The sequence below is a fragment of the Bos mutus genome, chromosome 18 (assembly GCF_027580195.1).
Source record: "Bos mutus isolate GX-2022 chromosome 18, NWIPB_WYAK_1.1, whole genome shotgun sequence".
Taxonomy (NCBI): Eukaryota; Metazoa; Chordata; class Mammalia; order Artiodactyla; family Bovidae; genus Bos; species Bos mutus.
The window spans coordinates 7,224,905-7,243,703 of record NC_091634.1 but is presented as its reverse complement, the minus strand read 5'-3'; the positions used below and the strand labels follow the sequence as shown (position 1 = coordinate 7,243,703).

Below are 18,799 nucleotides of genomic sequence, written 5' to 3'. Positions count from 1 at the left end.
CCTCCCTATCCTCTACTTTGTAATTTATTGATCAGTTTCCGATGGGAGATGGGTGCCCTTTCCCCGCGGGAAGGGGGCGGGGCTTCCCTCCCGGGCCGCATGCGGGGAGAGGCTGACCCCTCCTCTTTCTTCTCAGTTGCGGGGCCCAAGTCTTCCTTCTTCGTCCGAAAGGAGGGGAGGGGGGACTCGCTGCTAAAAGCCTCGCCCCTTGTGCCACTCAGCCCCGCCCCGCCGCGTCCCGTCGCTGGTGCCTGGGGTCAGCTGCGGGCGGGGTTCCCTCTCTCTCCCCAGTGTCTCGTGTCCCCGAGGCCCCTCCGCCCCCCGTGCTGTGGCCGTGTTCGTGCCCCGGGGGTACGGGGTGCAGAACTGAGCTCCCCGTTCCGCTCCGGCTCCGGGGTTTGCATGGGAGAATCCTCTTTCCACGATGCCACTGGGCGACGTGGCGTGGGGGGAGGAAGGACGGTGGGGGAGCCCTCGCCCCCGACTCTTGGTCGGCCTCCCTGCCCCAGGCGTCACTCAGTGATCACGGGTAAAGAGAACTGTTTCAAAAAGCTCCCGTGTTGACTGATTTATTTATCAGGACCTAGTAACCAAACACCTCGAGGAGTTCAGGCCCCTTCTCCCTCAAATCCACGACCCCACGCCTGACAGTGAGGTCTCGGGGAGCACGTTTATTCAGAGAAATAAATATGGCTCGTGGAAAGGGGTTGGAGGGCCAGGGAGGTATGTCTGCGCCGCAGCCACGAGGCTGGGTCAGGGTTCCGGAGTTTCCAGCATGTCTGCCAGGGCTCTGGAGAGAAGGACGCAGAGATTGGATAGTCGAAGTGTCCCTAGCTCACCCCAGGGCGCTTAGAGGTCCTTAACCTGCCCATTTCACCAAGGGGGAAATAGAATCCCAGGGTTGTCTAGTAATTCATAGCGGGACAGCACCTTTCTAAAGGAGCCCTCAAACTTTCCCTTCCACATACTTACTGGTACAGGGACGAGGAGAAATAGTCGACGTAGCTTCCTGTGGGAGAGAAGAGGCTTGAGGGGTACACCACGGGTTAATTTGGGGGTCACTTTTCACTCAGTCCAGGATCAGGACTAGCTCCACCCCCCTTTCTGGGTTCCTTCTCCCAAATGAATTCCTTCTTCCAGGACACCTTTGAAGGGCCCACTCCTTCCCCTCGGCTCTGGGTGTTCTCATTCTTCAGGAGCCCCATTCTTGTTTTGGCCCCACCCTCTCGGTTCTCGGCTAGCCCCTCAATCCTCCAGGCAATCCTAACCCCTTTAGTTTTGGCATCTATCCCCAACCTTCCCTCTGTGCGGGCCCCACCCCTCAGTGCTCCTCCCATTCCTGTCAAAGACGCCCAGCCTGGGCCACGCCTCCCCACATAGCCACGCCCTACAGCCTTCCGGTCCCCTCCTCGGGTTGGCTCCGCCCCCACTAGTCCCCGCCCCTTCACCAGGGTTCCTCCTGGGCCCCGCCCATGCTCACCCGGGGAGCAGAGAGTTTCGCAGACCAGCGGGCAGAGGTAGCAGAACTGACAGTGCTGGGGGCGAGGACACGGAGAGAGAGAAATAGGAGGTGGTCAGGGGCGGGGTCAGGATGGGGCGTGGGCACTACGAGGGCAGGAGACTAGCTGCTGAGACTAGCTAGGTGGAGGTTAAGGTCAGAGGTAGGATGGGGTTTGGAATCCAGGCTACATCAAGAGTAAGGGGTTAGGTCGGTTTGACGGCAGAGGGCAGGATTTGGGGCTGGGGTTGCTCAGCTGGTCCGGGGCCATCCTGAGCCTGGGGGATCCTTGGGTCTGGGAGAAGTCTCACCTGGCATTGGTCGCAATGCTCTCCCATGTTCTCCTCGTCACAGTGACAGTTCTCACATTCAGTGCATCGCTGGGGACCAGAGGAGCCAGGTTAGACGGAAATGTTTGGGAGCCATCCACCAGTTCTCCACCCTGCCGGCTGGACGTTTCCCCAACTTCTCAGCCTCCTCACCTCCAACACTGAGCTCAGTTATCTTCCTCCAACCTGCTTTCCACCCTCTCATTTCCCTATTGTAAGGTGCCGCGACATCACCTTGTTACTGTGGGCTGGACGTTCGGATACTCTCTTCACCTCCTCCCTCCCTGCTCTCCGTCTCCAGTCCTGTCCCACCACCTGCCCCCCCCCACCCCTCGGCTCTGCCTTGCACCCTCCTCCCTGTCCTCGGGTCTGCAAGTGCAGCTCAGGCCTCACCCTCCCACTCTTGGACCATTGTCCCAGCCTCCTCCCCAGCCTCCTGGCCTCCAGTCTGCCCCCCAGGTAGCCCCAGAAGTGTCTTTGTTCACTCTGAACTGTCGCTGATTCTCCTTTGCTCACGACCCTCCCAAGGCACACCAGAGCCCTGGAACAAAGTCTAGAAACAGCTTGGTGGGTGGATCTGGGTTGCAGACATACATTGCAGAAGGAGCAGTAGCCACACAGGGACCCAGGCTGGTAGTTCCCATACTCCTGGGCATCCTGCTGACCTGTGGGGACAAGAGGGCAGCAATGACCCAGGCTGACTCCGCTCCTCCCCACCCCCAACCAGTCAGATCACTCACCCGTGTCCTCGCCACTCTCCTCCTCACTGGAGGCACCTCCAGACACCTCCTTCCGGGTCAGCGGGTTGGGGATGATGGTGAAGGGGAGTTCATCTTCTTCGAGCCCCACCTCCTCTTTGTCTTCCTCCTGGTGGTCTTGGTTCAGTGGGACCCAAACCTTAGCTCTCTCTCCTCTCTTTTCCTCCTTCTCCTCTTCCTCCTCCTCCTGGCTCAGGCTGAGGCCATGCCCTTCCTCCTCATCTTCCTCATCCTCCTGGTCATCCAGGCTGCCATGGCGGGTGTCTTCTCCCTCTTCTGAACCTTCGTTGGCTTCTTCATGGGAGCTGTGATCCTCTTCCTTCTCTTCCTCATCCTCCTCAGAATCGCTCTCCCTTAAGTGGCTTCTATCCTTCACCCCGATATGTTCTGGGGACTGGGGGCTCATCTCTTCCTTGATGGACCCTCTGTGGCCAGTCCCCTCATCTCTGTGGTCTTGCTGCCTGTGGCTGGGAGCCTGGTGGCCAAGCCTGGCAGGGATGTCCTCATCTTCCTCCTTGGGGACTCCTTGGTGGTCATGGCCAGGGACTGCTTTTTTATAATCTTCTGGGAAGTCCTCCTCCTTAGCGCTCTTGTGGCCTTGGGGTTGGGGGCTTGCAACATGGTGGCTGAACTTGACTGTGATCTCCTCTTCCTCCTCCTCCTCCTCATCTCCAAGGCCATGGTGGGTATGTCTGGGGGCCTGGTGCCAGTGTTCCGTGGACAGATCCTCATCCTCGTCTTCCTTGTTGCCACCATGATGGTGGTGATGTTCCTCTGAGTCATCTTCCTCCTCCTCCTCCCCATGATCTCGGTGCCTGTGGACTTGATGTCTGTGCTCGGTGGAGACAGCATCATCTTCATCTTCATCATCTTCTTCTTCTTCGTGGCCCTGGTGTCTGTGGCTGGGGCTGTGATGGTGGTGATGTTCCTCTGAGTCATCTTCATCCTCCTCCTCCCCATGATCTCGGTGCCTGTGGACTTGATGTCTGTGCTCAGTGGAGACAATATCATCTTCATCATCATCTTCTTCTTCGTGGCCCCGGTGTCTGTGGCTGGGGCTGTGATGGTGGTGATGTTCCTCTGAGTCATCTTCCTCCTCCTCCCCATGATCTCGGTGCCTGTGGACTTGATGTCTGTGCTCGGTGGAGACAACATCATCTTCATCTTCATCATCATCTTCTTCGTGGCCCCGGTGTCTGTAGCTGGGGCTGTGATGGTGGGGATGTTCCTCTGAGACAGCCTCCTCCTCCTCCTCCCCATGATCTCGGTGTCTGTGGACTTGATGTCTGTGCTCAGTGGAGACAATATCATCTTCATCATCATCTTCTTTTTCGTGGCCCCGGTGTCTGTGGCTGGGGCTGTGATGGTGGTGATGTTCCTCTGAGTCATCTTCCTCCTCCTCCTCCCCATGATTTCGGTGCCTGTGGACTTGATGTCTGTGCTCAGTGGAGACAATATCATCTTCATCATCATCTTCTTCTTCGTGGCCCCGGTGTCTGTGGCTGGGGCTGTGGTGGTGGTGATGTTCCTCTGAGTCATCTTCATCCTCCTCCTCCCCATGATCTCGGTGCCTGTGGACTTGATGTCTGTGCTCGGTGGAGACAGCATCACCGCCATCATCGTCACCTTTGTGGCCCCCATGTCTGTGGCTGGGGCCATGGCCGCGGTCGTGTTCCTCTGAGCCGTTTCCGTCCTTCTGCTCCCCGCGGTCCTGGCGTCTGTGGACCTGCTGTCCATACCCAGGGGAGACATTCTCCTCTTCCTCGTCTTCATCTTCCTCTTCTCTGTGGCCTCGGTGGGCCTGCCTGACGATGTGATGTTGGTGATGCTCACTGGACACAACTTCCTCCTCCTCCTCGTCTTGATGGCTCTGGCTCCCGTGGCCGGGCAAGTGGTCCCCGCGCTCAGCTGAATCATCTGCGTCTTCATTTCCGTGGCGTCTGTGTCCGTGGGCCTGCTGAGCATGCTCGGGGTACTCCTCCTCGTCAGAGATGTTCTCATCTCCCACCTCGCGGCCTTGGTACCTATGGCCTTGAGATTCTCTGGAGACATCTTCATCCTCTTCTCCGTGGTCTCCGTGGCCCCAGAAATGGTGCCCATTGTCTGTGGAAACATCCCTGTTCTCATCTCCATGGCCTCCGTGGTGGTCAGACTTGCCCGAAACGTCTTCTGAGGACCCCGAAGCTCCTGCATGGTCGTCCCAGTTGCTGGGGCCGGGTCCAGCCCCTCTCAGCTGCTGGGTCATGGCGGGGGGGAGGAGCAGGCTAGCCACTGCGGCCCAGAGGACAGAAGTGTGCAGCCATGGCCCGCAGAGGCCCATGGGGACAGACGGGCAGCAGAGCTGCTCCCAGGGCTGGCTCCCACTGCGGCTGTGGCTGCAAGGATGGATGTTGGGCTCCTTGTCCCTTTGGGGCTCCTTCCCTTTCTGGCTCCGTGTGTCGTTCCTTTGCTGTGTCCCTCCCCGTCTCTGCCCTCTGGCCCTCACAGTCAGCCTCTGGACACCCCTCTGAGGCTGTCTTCAGAGTCCCCTGACCCCCCTCGCAGGCCCTCCCTCCCACTTCCCAGCCAATAGGGTCTCTCCCCTCCCCTTTCTGTGGCTAAATTTACTCTGGGCCCTGAGTTATTCTGGGTCAGTCCCCTCCTGCCCCTCCCCTCCTGCACCTCCTCCTCTCAGCTGGGAAGGGGGTGGATGAAGGGGTCTCTCTTTGGCCAGGAGAGAGGAGTCGAGGGTCTCTGACTTTGGGCTGCCAATGCGTTCATGTTTGGCAGCTGCCAAGACAATGGCTAGATTTTTAGTTGGCCAGTGTCGGGGAGCCTGGACCCTGGGGGAGGGGAGCAGGTGGGATGTATGTGAAGGGAGAGACCCCTGCCAAGGAAGGACTGGAGGGTTAGATTCCCGGGAGTTTCCGGCCAGAATGGGCTGCTCTGCTGAGATGGTGGATGCCAGAATGGAGGCCCTGGCGAGGGGTGAGAGGCATTCTGCTGCAGCACACACACCCGTGACCTCCTGTCCCTGGGACTCAGATCTGGGGGCAGGGGATGGGGCCAGGCCAGGGCTATAAATGTGGCGCAGGGGGCGGGGGGCTCAGGTTACCCAGGCGGCCACAGCTGTCCCTGTCAGAGAGCTGGCAGGGGACATGCGGCCCTGCCCGTCTGCCTACCCACACCTCCCACTGCTCATCCCAGCACTGCCACTCCAGCTCTTTGGGGTCCCAGCCTTCTTCACCTGCTCTCTCAGGACCCCTGTCCCCCGTCCTGAGAATTCTGTCCCCTTCTTCTCACTCTTGAGTGTGTCTGTGTGCACACTATCCACCTAGCCAAGCCTTTCTCACTGTCTTGGGTCAGTGTAGCCCTCCACCCATCCAACTCTCTGCCCCCACCTAAGTCTTTGTTTCCCCCCAACACTTCGTCAGTGTAGTCAGTGGACCCCTCCCTCATCGCTGGCATTTCCTCTCTGTGTCCCCGTCCCCCTCTCTCTGACCTCTGTCCCCCTCTCTCTGGTCCCCGTCCCCCTCTCTCTGGTCCCTGACCCCCTCTCTCTGGTCCCCGTCCCCCTCTCCCTGGGTCCCCGTCCCCCTCTCTCTGGTCCCTGACCCCCTCTCCCTGGGTCCCCGTCCCCCTCTCCCTGGGTCCCCGTCCCCCTCTCCCTGGGTCCCCGTCCCCCTCTCTCTGGTCCCTGACCCCTTGCCCCGAGTCCTGTTCCAGCCTCGGCCCCGCCTCCCGCTCTACGCATCCCCTGTGCTCCCCGCCCCGCAGACCTGGTCCCGCCCCGGGCTGGGCGGGGAGGCGGCGGATCCGGTCTGTCCCGGGAGCGTCTGCAGCCCCGGGTTGGTGGAGGGGGTGCGGGCTGCCAGATAGGTGGCTGTGGCCGTGGCAGCATGGTGGGTGCGGAGAAGGAGCAGGTACAGCGCCGGACCCGGGTCTGAGGGAACAGGGAGCCTGGGCCGGGCCTCCTTGCTCGCGGGGAGGAGGGCGCTTGAGACCTAGATTCTCCGGTCAGACAAAGGAGGGGGGGTTGCTGGAGGCAGGGACTCCTGGGTCCCTGGGGACGGATAGAAGCGGGGAGGCTGGGGGTGGGGGTCGAATCACTGGAGTCCGGGAGAGGATGATGCTGGGCGTCGCGGACTCCCGGATCTCCCGCTAGGGCGCGGGCGGGTCACTCCGTGTCCGCAGGACTGAGCTGGATCCCCTCATCCCTTGTTCCTGTCCCCCCAGAGCTGGATTCCCAAGATCTTCAAGAAGAAGACGTGCACGACTTTCGTCGCTGACCCCACAGATTCGGGGTGAGGAGCTCGCCCAGGGGACAGACCCTCGAGCGTCCCGGGCCCGCTGAGCCCCGCACACCGCAAACCGCGCCCTTCGGGTCCTTTCGGTCCCGGGTCCTGTCACTGCAGACACTCCCAAGGGCGTTCCCCAGTGGCCCTGTATATCGGGGAGGCCTTGGGTCAGTCTGCAAACACTTGCAACTTACCGGCCTCGCGCTCAGGATCAGTGTTAAAGCCCCAGGGCAGGTTTCTGTTTCTTTCCTTCCCAGTTTCCCTTCTGGGTGTCTGCCTTCTGGTGTCACTTTCTCTTGTCTTTCTTTCTTGGCTGTCTCTGTCTCATTCATTCATCCCTTCCTTCATTCCTCCAAGAAACTCTCACTCAGCACTTCCAAGGGGGAGCACTGTTTGCAAGAGTACAGGCCCTTGCCATGGTTCACATTTGAACGGAGATACAAATTTCAACTGAGGCGCTAGGTGGCTTCCGGCAAATCATTTTACCTTTCTGGGCATTGTACTCATCTATCATCTGGGCATAAAAACAGGCTCTAGTTCCTGAAGCTATTGTGAGAATTAAACAAGTTAATGCTTGCGGTATTTCTGAAATGGCACCCAGTGCTTAGTAAGCCCTGGCAAATATGTCTGACTCCCACTGGAAGGTCACAGTTACTAACTCGTGTGCGTAGACCCTGTGCTTGCGCTGGGTAAGCCGGGGTGAAGAGTGGCGGCTCTTAGGAGCTCCTGGCCTTCAGTGATGGTCTCTCAAGGAGGCTCTGGCTTTCTGGTGTCCTTAAGACCACCCTTGGGGTATGGGAAATGTCAGTGTTCCTAATTTAGGGTGTGTTCTATTATGAATATATTCTATTAGTGCAGGATGGCTTGAATGATGCGTAAATATAAATACTATTTGGGGGTGAGTGCTCAGAAACTTTTACTGAGGGGAAGGGTGGTCAAGGAAGTTTAGAAACCTCTGGTCTGGTGGGAAGAAGATAATTCTAAGGCAAGGAAGTGAGAGCTGCAGAGGACACGCCGCTGGCCCCCGGGGGAGCATCTGGTTAAGGCTGGGAGGGGACACAGGAAGAGGGGCCAGTGAGGGGACATTTGAAGGTGACAGAGTTGGAGTTTGACAGCTGAAGGTGGGCTGGATTCCAGGAGTGGGAACAGCATGTATAAATCGCCCCCTGTTGACATTGCGAATTGAAGAGAGGGCAGAGTTCAGGGTGCCAGGGCCATCGGAGAGAGGAAACCAAGGAAGAGGGTGGGACCAGAAGTTACAGGGCCTCAAATGCCACCCTGAGGGGTTGGGGACCGGGTCTGGGTGTTCCAGGGAGCCCTGGGAGGGGCAGGGTCAGCTCTGGGTGTGGAACTCCCTGGGGGCCACGTGAAGATGGATGGGAGTTCAGGAAGCCGGGGAAAAGGCTGGGCAAGGGCCAAGTGGGAGGAGAAGAGGCCTGAGGCAGGCTGGGCTGTGGGGACACAGAGGGGAGGGGTCAGGGCAAAGATTCGGGGGGCAGGAACCTGGGGGCCGATGGATTTGTGGAATGAGGGGCGAGGGGAGGATGGATCCAGACATCTAGTCTGGGGCTTGGGAGCCCCAGAGATGGGAACCCAGGAGCATGAGAACCAAGGGCATGGCAGACCTGGGTCAGGGACTCAGGAAAGGTCTGCAACTTCCATCCCAGATTTGAGAGGGATTTGAGAAGTCCTAGCTGTAGATGGTAATGGAAACTGTGGGAGTAGGATGGCGTGGGAAGAAAGCATAAAATCGGAGGATGTTGCGAATGGGTAATTCTATGGCCATCTCTCCACCCCTCCACCTCCCACCCACTGCCATGGAAGAGGGTTCCTTAAAAACGTGTCTCTGAATGCTTCAAGACAGACATGCTACCTCAAGTCAGGACGGTGTCCACCACACCCACTTATAATCTTCCCCCTGATGCTTCTTTCTTTCGCCTGCCTGGCCCTCGGGGACACTGAGCTTGAGACCCATGTCGGGCAAGGGTCAAGTGGGAGGAGAAGAGGCCTGAGGCAGCCAGGGCTGTGGGGACACAGAGGGGAGGGGTCAGGGCAAAGAGTCACGGGGCAAGAGCCTGGGGGCCGATGGATTTGTGGAATGAGGGGTAAGGGGAGGATGGGCCTAGACATCTGGTCTGGGGCTTGGGAGCCCCAGAGATGGGAACCCAGGAGCATGAGAACCAAGGGCACGGCAGACCTGGGTCAGGGACTCAGGAAAGGTCTGCGACTTCCATCCTAGATTTGAGAAGGATTTGAGAAGTCCTAACTGTAGATGGTAGGAGAAGGCGATGGGACCCCACTCCAGTAGTCTTGCCTGGAAAATCCCATGGACAGAGGAGCCTGGTAGGCTGCAGTCCATGGGGTCACGAAGAGTCAGACACGACTGAGCAACTTCACTTTCGTTTTTCACTTTCATACACTGGAGAAGGAAATGGCAACCCACTCCAGTGTTTTTGCCTGGAGAATCCCCGGGACGGGGGAGCCTGGTGGGCTGCCATCTATGGGGTCGTACAGAGTCAGACACGACTGAAGTGATGCAGCAGCAGCAGCTGTAGATGGTATTGGAAACTGTGGAAGTAGGATGGGCGTGGGAAGAAAGCATAAAATCGGAGGATGTTGCGAATGGGTAATTCTATGGCCCGTCCTTCCACCCCTCCACCTCCCACCCACTGCCATGGAAGAGGGTTCCTTAAAAACGTGTTTCTGAATGCTTCAAGACAGACATGCTACCTCAAGTCAGGACGGTGTCCACCACACCCACTTATAATCTTCCCCCTGATGCTTCTTTCTTTCACCTGCCTGGCCCTCGGGGACACTGAGCTTGAGACCCATGTCGGGAAGGCACGTGGCCCTGGCTCTGGGGAACACCTGGACTCGAGGGAGGCACAGAGGAAGAGAAAGCCGCAGATGAGGCTGGACAGGGCAGCCAGGGGAACGGGTGTGCTCTGCCAAGGAAAAAGTTTTCTAGAATCAGAGCCTTTTAGCCATGACTGGTGCTGTTTTGTCAGAGTCAGATAAAACCTGAATAGAAACCATTGTATTTGGGGACATGCAGGTAACCGCTGATTTTTTCGTGCAGGTGACCGCTGATTTTTTCGGGTACAGTTTTGGTTTCTGTGGCCACGCAGAGAAAGGGGTGGGTAGGAGATGAGATAGGCAGATGGGGTGTCTGCCAGTGCTGTCCACTAGAGTTTTCTGGAATGATGAAAATGTTCTATAGTCACATCCAATATGGCACCCACTGGCCACACACGTGTGGCTCCTAGTCACTTGAAATGTGGCCAGAGCGACTGTGGAACTGAATTTTTAATTGTATTTAATTTTATTTGACTACAAGGAGCGCTGTGTGGCTAGAGGCTATCGTACTGGAGAGTTCAGGTTCTAGAACATTCCTTGAAGAAATTTTGCCAGGAAGGGCTCATGGGAAGTAGATGGACAGGAACGAGGGAGGGGGGCGCCCAGGGACTGGGTTGAGATGGGTGAAAGGATCAGGTGGGTAAACTGAGGCATGCCAGGACCCTGACGGTTGACTCAGAAAGGAGGAGGTGTGTGTCCCATAGTCCTCACTCTGCCAGGAGCTGGTATATTCAGCGTGATGGCTTGATTATTTTTGTTGTCTTTGCGTGTGCGCGTGTGTGCTAAGTGGCTTCAATCGCGTCTGACTCTCTGCAGCCCTATGGACTGTAGCCCGCTAGGTCCCTCTGTCCATGGGGTTCTCCAGGAAAGTATACTGGAGCAGGTTGCCATGCTCTCCTTCAGGGGATCTTCCCGACCCAGGGATTGAACCCTAGTCTCTTAACTTTTGTCTCCTGCCTTGGCTAGCAGGTTCTTTACCATGAGCGCCACCTGGGAAGCCCCTGTTGGCTTTACAACTTTTGCTAAATCCATGGACCACTCGTGCTGTTCCTTCTAGAAAATTAGTCTGTTTAAGTTGTAGCTTACTCTGTTTACATTCCAGTATTCTTGCCTGGAGAATTCCGTAGACAGAGAAACCTGGCAGGCTACAGTCCATGGGGTCGCAAAGAGTCGGGCATGACTGAGCGACTATCACTCACTCACTGTTTACATAAATGCTGGTCTCCCCTGATATCTGAATCCCTTCTGGCATCAGGGACCAAAGAAATTTAGATACCTTTCCAAACCAATCCCTCATCTCTCAACCCTCGGTGCTTGCTCTTTTAAAACTCAGGTGCCAATCCCATTAAGTCACTAGGGATAATTATATATTTATTTAGGGGGAAAATGTCTCATATATGATCACCATAAATGGAAAATCCGTTCCATTTGCCACAAAGAGAAAGAAACAAGCCATAAAAGACAATTACAATAAAAACTAAGCCGAAGTATTTACCTTCTAAATGGATGCTGTTGCCAGCCTTTTTCTGAGCCCAAGGCTAACTTGTCTCTGTTATTAAAAAAAAAAAATAGTAAAGAGTTAGGCATGACAAATATTCTAGCACTCAGCTGAGCAGAGCTCTCTGCTTGACCGTAATCAGGAGAGCTCAAAAAGGAATGACTTTCTCACTGTGCTATTCAAGGTTATTTAAAGCTCTGTGCGGAGTTCACGGAGACTGGATCTGGTATGCAGCCCCCGTCTGAAGAAACGTTATTTCATTGGCTCCTCACAGTTCTCTGAAGTAGGCTGTGCTATTATTGTCTTTTCATTTGAGGGGGAAATTGAGGCTCAGAGAAGTGAAGCTACTTGCTCAAAGTTGCACAGCCTCCTTGGCCTCTAGAACATGCATGCTCTCTGAATCACTCTCTTGATTTCCCTTTTCATGCGAATATCATCTGTCTGGACCGGGGGCAGCAAGTTCACCCCGGAACTTTCCCACTTCAGGCCCTGAAGGCAACAGTGAGTGTGGGGCCCTGTACATAGACCTCCCTGCCCAGGCTCGCTTGAGCCACTGTGGCTTCCAGCTGCTGGGCGAGGTGACTGTGCTTGTTCTGCCCCAGTCTCTCCCTACCAAGGAAGGGCAGTGCCAGGGTCAGCATGGACTGTGAGTGCCTCTGGGGGGACACACAGAGACAGGGATGTTTCTGCAGGATGCTTGGGGTCGGTGCGGACACTCCTGGGGTTCATCTTCTTCTCCTCCCGCCCCCAGGGGGAGCTTGTGCCAGTGTGGGCATCCTCGGGGTGCCCACCCATCCGTGGCTGTGGAGGATGCATTCGGGGCAGCCGTGGTGACCGTATGGGACAGTGACTTGCACACCACGGAGAAGCCCACAGATGCCTTCGGGGACCTGGACTTCCTGGGCGCCGGCCGCAAGATCAGCAATGTGAGGCCAGCATGTCTGGACAAGGCTGGGGTTGGCCAGTGGGACTGCGTGCCTCAGCATCCCAGCTGAACTCTGTGTCTCCCCACTTGCCCATCCTTGTCTTCATCTCTCCTGGGTCTCTGTCCCCTCCACCCCCTCTCTTTTGTAAGTCTGTCCTCCTCTCTCTGGGTCTCTGTCCCCCCATCTCTGTGCTCCTCTCTCTGCATCTCTGTCCCTCTCTCTCTGTCCCCTCTCCCCGTGTCCCTTCCTCTCGTGTGTCCACAGTTCCTCCGGCTCTCGGACCGCACGGATCCAGCTACGGTTTATACTCTGGTCACCAAAGTGTGGGGCTTCCGGGCCCCGAACCTGGTGGTGTCAGTGCTGGGGGGGTCAGGGGGCCCCATCCTCCAGACCTGGCTGCAGGACCTGCTGCGACGCGGGCTGGTGCGGGCTGCCCAGAGCACAGGTGACAGGCGGGGTGGGGTTGTGCCTCCTGGCCCCCCCATCTCCCCCCACTTCCCTGGAATGCCTGTCTTCTCCCCTGCCGTCTCTGTGTGGCTTTTGTCTCTCTCTCTGGTCTCTTTCTGTGTCTCTGCGTTGTCTCTGGACCTCACCACTACTCTCTGTGTCCCTGTGTAGGGGCCTGGATTGTCACTGGAGGGCTGCACAAAGGCATCGGCCGGCACGTCGGTGCGGCTGTGCGGGACCACCAGACGGCCAGCACTGGGGGCAGCAAAGTGGTGGCCATGGGCGTGGCCCCCTGGGGCGTGGTGCGGAATAGAGACACTCTCACCAACCCCAAGGTGGGATTCGGGGTCTTGGAAGGGGGGGCTGGGGGCCTGGAGCCCCCGGTCTGAGTGGGGAGGGGGCTGGGACTTAGGGCTAGGGGAGGGATGAGCGCCGAGTGTCTGTGCCCTTGGCCCTGATGGAGAGACCCCCTGGTCTGGCAACTTGTCCCCACCAGGGCTCGTTCCCCGCAAGGTACCGGTGGCGCGGAGACCCAGAGGATGGGGTCCAGTTCCCTCTTGACTACAACTACTCGGCCTTCTTCCTGGTGGATGACGGCACACACGGCCGCCTGGGCGGCGAGAACCGCTTCCGCTTGGGCTTCGAGTCCTACCTGGCCCAACAGAAGACGGGCGTGGGAGGTGAGTGGCTTCCTCCACTGGGGATTCACTGCTCAGGATCCCAGTGGTCCCCTCTGGTTGGAATCTGGGGACTGCAGCCAGGGGGAGTTTCCTATGGTCAAGGGCCTTCTCCCATCACTTGCTGTGCTTAAAAAAATCCTTTATCTTGAAATCTGCAATGCACAAAGGTGGACAGCTTGATGAGTTTTTAACAAACTGAACCCACTTAGGCAACCAGGACCCAAATCAAGAAACAGAATAATACCAGCCCTCAGAAGCCTTCTCCTAACCACACCCAAAGGCCACCTCATCGTGTTTGTCACAGCGTCAGGTAGTTCTGAACCTGTTTCATATGACTAGAATCATACCATCCTCACGTCTTAAATTCTCGCTTCTCATAGTCAACGTTACTTCTGTGAGATTCATCCATATCATTGCATGAATTGTAGTTTGTAATTAACCCATGGATCAAAGAAGGAAAAAAAAGAAGCTAGGTAATATTTTGAACTGAGTGATGGTTATGTCATGACATACCAACATGTTTGCGGGGGCAGCTAATGCTCGGGCTTCCCTGGTAGCTCAGCTGGTAAATGCAGGAGACCCAGATTCGATTCCTGGGTCGGGAAGATCCCCTGGAGAAGGGATAGGCTACCCACACCAGTATTCTTGGGCTTCCCTGGTGGCTCAGACCGTAGAGTCCTCCTGCAACGTGGGAGACCTGGGTTCAATCCCTGGGTTGGGAAGATCCCCTGGAGGAGGGAATGGCAACCCACTCCAGTATTCTTGCCTGGAGAATCCCATGGACAGAGGAGCCTGGTGGGCTAACAGTCCATGGGGTCACAAAGAGTTGGACATGGCTGAGCGACTAAGCACAGCACAGCATTGTGCTGTGCTTAGGAAATCTGTAGACTTAAATGCGTATATAATAAAGAAAAGAAAAAGAAGGTTGAAAATCAATGATTTGTCTCCAATTTAAAAAAATCCTAGAAACAGAAGTGAAGTCACTCAGGCGTGTCCGACTCTTTGCGACCCCGTGGACTGTAGCCTACCAAGTTCCACCATCCATGGGATTTTCCAGGCAAGAATACTGGAGTGGGTTGCCATTTCCTTCTCCAGGAGATCTTCCCGACCCAGGGATTGAACTCGGGTCTCCCACATGCTAGGCATTGTAGGCAGACACTTTACTGTCTGAGCCACCAGGGAAGATCCAAACAGAAGAAACAGAAGAGCAAGACAAATCTAGAGGAAGTAGAAGCAATGAACTGATACAGACAAGAGCATAATCACTAAAACAGAAACAAATGTCCAGTGTAGAAAATCATCTGAACAGAAAGCTGCTTCTTTATAAACGTTTCTTATATTTTAAAAGGTGTCCACCTAATTCTTGACATTTAATTAGTTTTGGGGCAATTTTAGTCTTATTTTTATCATTTTATTTTATTTTTGGCTAACGAACCACTTTATTTTTCTTCCCACTCATAGAACACACCCTCTCAGAAGAGACAACTCAAAGTTCCTTCCAGCCACTATTCCTTGATCAGAGTCAAAGTATAGGGCATACACACTAGTTTATCGGGCCCAGTGGTTCCAGAGTCTGACTCACACATGTAGGGATTTTTTTTATATAATTAATTTTTATTGGAATATAGCTGATTTACGATGTGGTGTTACTTTCTGCTGTACAGCAAAGTGACTCAGATATCCATGATTTTTAAGATTCTTTTCCTATAGGGGTCATTACAGAGTGTTGAGTAGAATTCTTATTAGTTATCTATTTTATACATAGTGGCTTTATACATAACAGCCTTTGCTGGTGCCTCAGATGGCAAGGAATCTGCCTGCAATGCAGGAGACCTGGGTTCGATCCCTGGGTTAGGAAGAGCCCCCTGCAGAAAGGAATGGCTACCTATTCCAGTATTCTGCCTGGACAATCCCATAGACAGAGAAGCCTGGCAGGCTACAGTCTATGGGGTCTCAAAGAGTCGGACATGCTGAGCGACTAACACTTGCACTTTTTGTACCTAGCGTGATATGTCAATTCCAGTCTCCCAACTTATCCCTCCTGCCCTGCTTTCCCCCTTGGTAACCATAAGTTTGTTTTCTACATCTGTGACTCTGTTTTGTAAATAGTTTCATTTGTACCATTTTTTAAAATTCCACATATAAGCAATTATCATATGATATTTGTCTTTTTCTGTCTGACTTCACTCAGGATGACAATCTCTAGGTCCGTCCATGTTGCTGCAAATGACATTATTTCATTCTTTTTTATGGCTGAGTAGTGTTCCATTATATATAATATATATATAAATTATAATTATATATATACACACATCACATCTTATATACATATGCACATATATTTATACATACGTGCTGTACTTAGTCGCTCCGCCGCCGCTGCCGCTAAGTCGCTTCAGTCGTGTCCGACTCTGTGCGACCCCATAGATGGCAGCCCACCAGGCTCCTCTGTCCATGGGATTCTCCAGGCAAGAACACTGGAGTGGACTGACTTAGTCGCTCAGTCGTGTCCAATTCTTTGCAAGCCCATTGACTGTAGCCTGCCAGGCTCCTCTGTCCATGGAATTCTCCAGGCAAGAATACTGGAGTGGGTTGCCATGCCCTCCCCAGGGGATTGTCCCAACCCAGGGTCGAACCCTGGTCTCCTGCACTGCAGGTGCAGTCTTGCCACTGAGCCACCAGGGAAGCCCATATATACACATACACATATATAAACATATACACACCACATCTTCTTTATCAGTTCTCCATCGATAAACATTTAGGATGTTTCCATGTCTTGGCTATTGTAAATAGTGCTCAGTGAACGTTGGGGAACATGTATCTTTTCGCATCATGGTTTTCTCCAAATATATGCCCAGGAGTGGGATTGTTGGATCATACGGTAGCTCTATTTTCAGTTTTTTAAGGGACCTCCTTACTGTTCTCCATAGTGGCTACACCAATTTACATTCACACCAACAACGTAGGAGGTTTCCCTTAATCTTATTTTTTAAATTATCTTTTTGGGGTGTAAACTGACTTTTTGGGGTGTATAATTCTGTGAGTTTAGGCATATGTACAGAGATTCATGTGGCCATTTCCACAATCAGGACACAGACCAGTTCTGTTCCCATCAAGGCACTCCTTTGGCACCCAGCCCTGTTTACTAACCTGTTTACTATCACATGAGGCCTCTCTCTTCCAGAAGATAAATACATGGAATATAATATATGACCTTTTGAAATTGCCTCCTTTCACTCAATATTTTAATATTAATTTAATATTTAATTAAATTTTAAAAATTAATATGTGTTTAATATGTGGCAACTTTAATATGTGTTTATTGGAGCTAATCAAACCATGCGAAAGTATGTAAGGAAATTCTTATCATTGCATGAGTTGTAGTTTGTAAATAACCCACAGGTCAAAGAAGAAGAAGAAAAAAGAAGTTAGAAAATTCCCTTCCCAGCTCCAGCCCCGTCTATTGGGGTAATCAGTGTTATATGGTTTGGGGTTTATCCTTTTATACTTTTCTCTGTGTTTATAAAATCCTATGCGATTATATTTCCACCTCTCTGGTCTTTCTTTCTTTTATACTATACATATATGTATCACTTTCTTATAACCATCCTTTTAGGTCCAAACTTCTTTATCTTGCATCCCCTTCTAATGGTTGCATGATATTCCTTTATAATGTTTGTTCCATCTCTTATTTAAATTTTTCTCAATTGGTGGATACTTAAACTGCTATCAGTGTTTGGCACTACAAACAATGCTGAAAAAATACCTTTGTATAAATGTCCATAATTACATCCCAGTGTTTCATTTTAATTTTGTTTAATTAAAAATTTATTTTTCCTGGCTGTGCTCCACCACTTGTGGGATCTTAGTTCCCCAACCAGGGAGGCAACTCAGGACTAATCACTGGACCACCAGGGAACTTCCAACATCCAGGTGTTTAAAATTCTATACAGTAGATCTTGAAACTGAGATTGCTGTGCGTACTAATAGTACTAGGTAACTTTCTCAAAATGTGTAGCGGTTTTCATTCACTCTCTCATCAACAATGTGTGAGTTTTCTTTTCCATTCAGTCTTAACCAACTCTGGATAATCTTGCTTTAATTTTTCTTTTATTTGCCAACTTGATGGGTAGAAAGTGATGTATCACTTAAAAAATTTTTTTTAACTTTGGCTGTGCTGGGTCTTCATTGCTGCGCTTGGGCTTTCTCTGGTTGCTGCGAGTGGGGTCTACGCTCCAGTCGTGATGCATACATAGGCTTCTCACTGCAGTGTTTTCTCCTGTTGAGAAGCTGGGCTCTAGAACTCAGGCTCAGTAGTTGTCGCACACGGACTTAGTTGCCAGCAGCATGTGGAATCTTCCTAGACCAGGGATTGAACCCGTGTCCCCTGCATTGGCAAGCAGATTCTTAACCACTGGACCACCAGAGAAGTCCTGATTTCGCACTTTTAATTTGATGTTTTAATTTATCTAACCGTTAGTAAAAGATAAAAACACATTTTGTTGGCTGATCAGATTTCTATTCAATATGAACTAAATATGAAATGTCTATTCATATTGTTTGCCCTTTTTGAATTGGATTCTTTTAAAAATCTTTTTATAAGAATTCTTTGTATCCTATTGATAGGAAAGCTTTAACTGTTAGATGTATTGTAAAATTTTTAAAAGATACTTTAATTCTGGTGTCTACTTCCATAAAAATTTGATCATATTAACGTGGTTCGATATATTTGTTGTTCCTTTTATAACCCCTTGGTTTCTCTTGGTCTTTTTAGAAAAGTCCATTCCACTCCAATGCTATACAAACATTCTAAGTCTTCTTTTCTAATATCTTATACTTTTATATTTAAACCTCAATCCATCTGGAAATGATTTTTACATATTTTGAGGTAGAGTCTACATTTCTTTCTTCTAAATGGGAAGCTGTATTTTCTTCATGACCATTTAATAAATAAACTATCTTTTCGCAGCTAAATTGAAATGCCACTTCAGTTATATATTCAGTTCCTTTATACACTGAACTATTTCTAAACCTTTTCCTCTTCTACTTCTCTATATATTTATTCCTGTGCCAAAAATATATTTTGTTTACAGCAGTTTAAAGATGTTTAAATATATATATCAGAGAAAGTTCCTCCTCACTGTCCTTTTTCAACAATTTCTTAACTCTTCAATATTTATTCTTTCGTATGAATTTTAAAATTATTTTGTTGCATTAAAAAAGAACAAAGGAAAAACACTGCCAACCTTCTTCGACTTCCCTCTTTCCCCAGACTGCATTGAATTTGTGTTACATTGTGACAGGTTAGCATAGTATTTACTTTTCCATTTAGTCATACCTTGTCTTTAAATAAGGTTTTATCAATCTTATAAAAATATCATAACTTTCTATACAAATTAATCCCTGGGTATTTTATCATTTTTGTGGAAATGTGGATAAGATACATATTCTTACTAGCTGGAAAAAAGGTTTTGATTTTTGTATATTTTTCTTGTATTAACCCACTTAGCCAAATTATCTTATTAGT

General features: G+C 52.1%; 2 protein-coding genes across 6 annotated transcripts in view; one reads left to right on the top strand and one right to left on the bottom strand.

Moving 5' to 3' along the window:
- Positions 1–553: 553 nt before the first annotated feature.
- On the bottom strand, positions 554–5,091 carry HRC (histidine rich calcium binding protein). The gene is made up of 6 exons (XM_070387351.1): positions 2,568–5,091; positions 2,422–2,492; positions 1,810–1,878; positions 1,481–1,535; positions 973–1,009; positions 554–790 (listed from the first exon to the last, which is right to left on the bottom strand). Exons 1-6 carry the CDS (start codon positions 4,903–4,905, stop codon positions 754–756), a joined length of 2,607 nt encoding a protein of 868 aa, XP_070243452.1. The 5' UTR covers positions 4,906–5,091; the 3' UTR covers positions 554–753.
- A 1,262-nt stretch (positions 5,092–6,353) lies between these two features.
- The window catches only part of TRPM4 (transient receptor potential cation channel subfamily M member 4), a 42,991-nt gene continuing 30,545 nt past the window's right edge, over positions 6,354–18,799 (top strand). For 3 of the 5 annotated variants that reach the window (XR_011467611.1, XM_070387348.1, XM_070387347.1), the window contains exons 1-6: positions 6,354–6,487; positions 6,801–6,868; positions 11,968–12,142; positions 12,407–12,587; positions 12,761–12,924; positions 13,086–13,269. Coding sequence is in view for 4 of the 5 variants with exons in the window: in XM_070387348.1 (XP_070243449.1) it covers positions 6,464–6,487; positions 6,801–6,868; positions 11,968–12,142; positions 12,407–12,587; positions 12,761–12,924; positions 13,086–13,269 (796 nt within the window). In the remaining variant the exon portion in view is untranslated. Of the gene's footprint in view, positions 6,488–6,800; positions 6,869–11,672; positions 11,718–11,967; positions 12,143–12,406; positions 12,588–12,760; positions 12,925–13,085; positions 13,270–18,799 lie in introns of those variants that run through there. The other 2 variants (XM_070387350.1, XM_070387349.1) reach the window with 2 other exon arrangements.

Bases quoted from the DNA above. Each gene is read 5' to 3' on its own strand.
- HRC (XM_070387351.1), bottom strand. From the start codon at position 4,905: ATGGGCCTCTGCGGGCCATGGCTGCACACTTCTGTCCTCTGGGCCGCA. The intron at 2,493-2,567 runs GTGAGTGATCTG...TTGTCCCCACAG, and splicing joins GGAGAGTGGCGAGGACACGG to GTCAGCAGGATGCCCAGGAG. The intron at 791-972 runs GTAAGTATGTGG...CCTTCTCTCCAG, and splicing joins TTCTCCTCGTCCCTGTACCA to AGCCCTGGCAGACATGCTGG.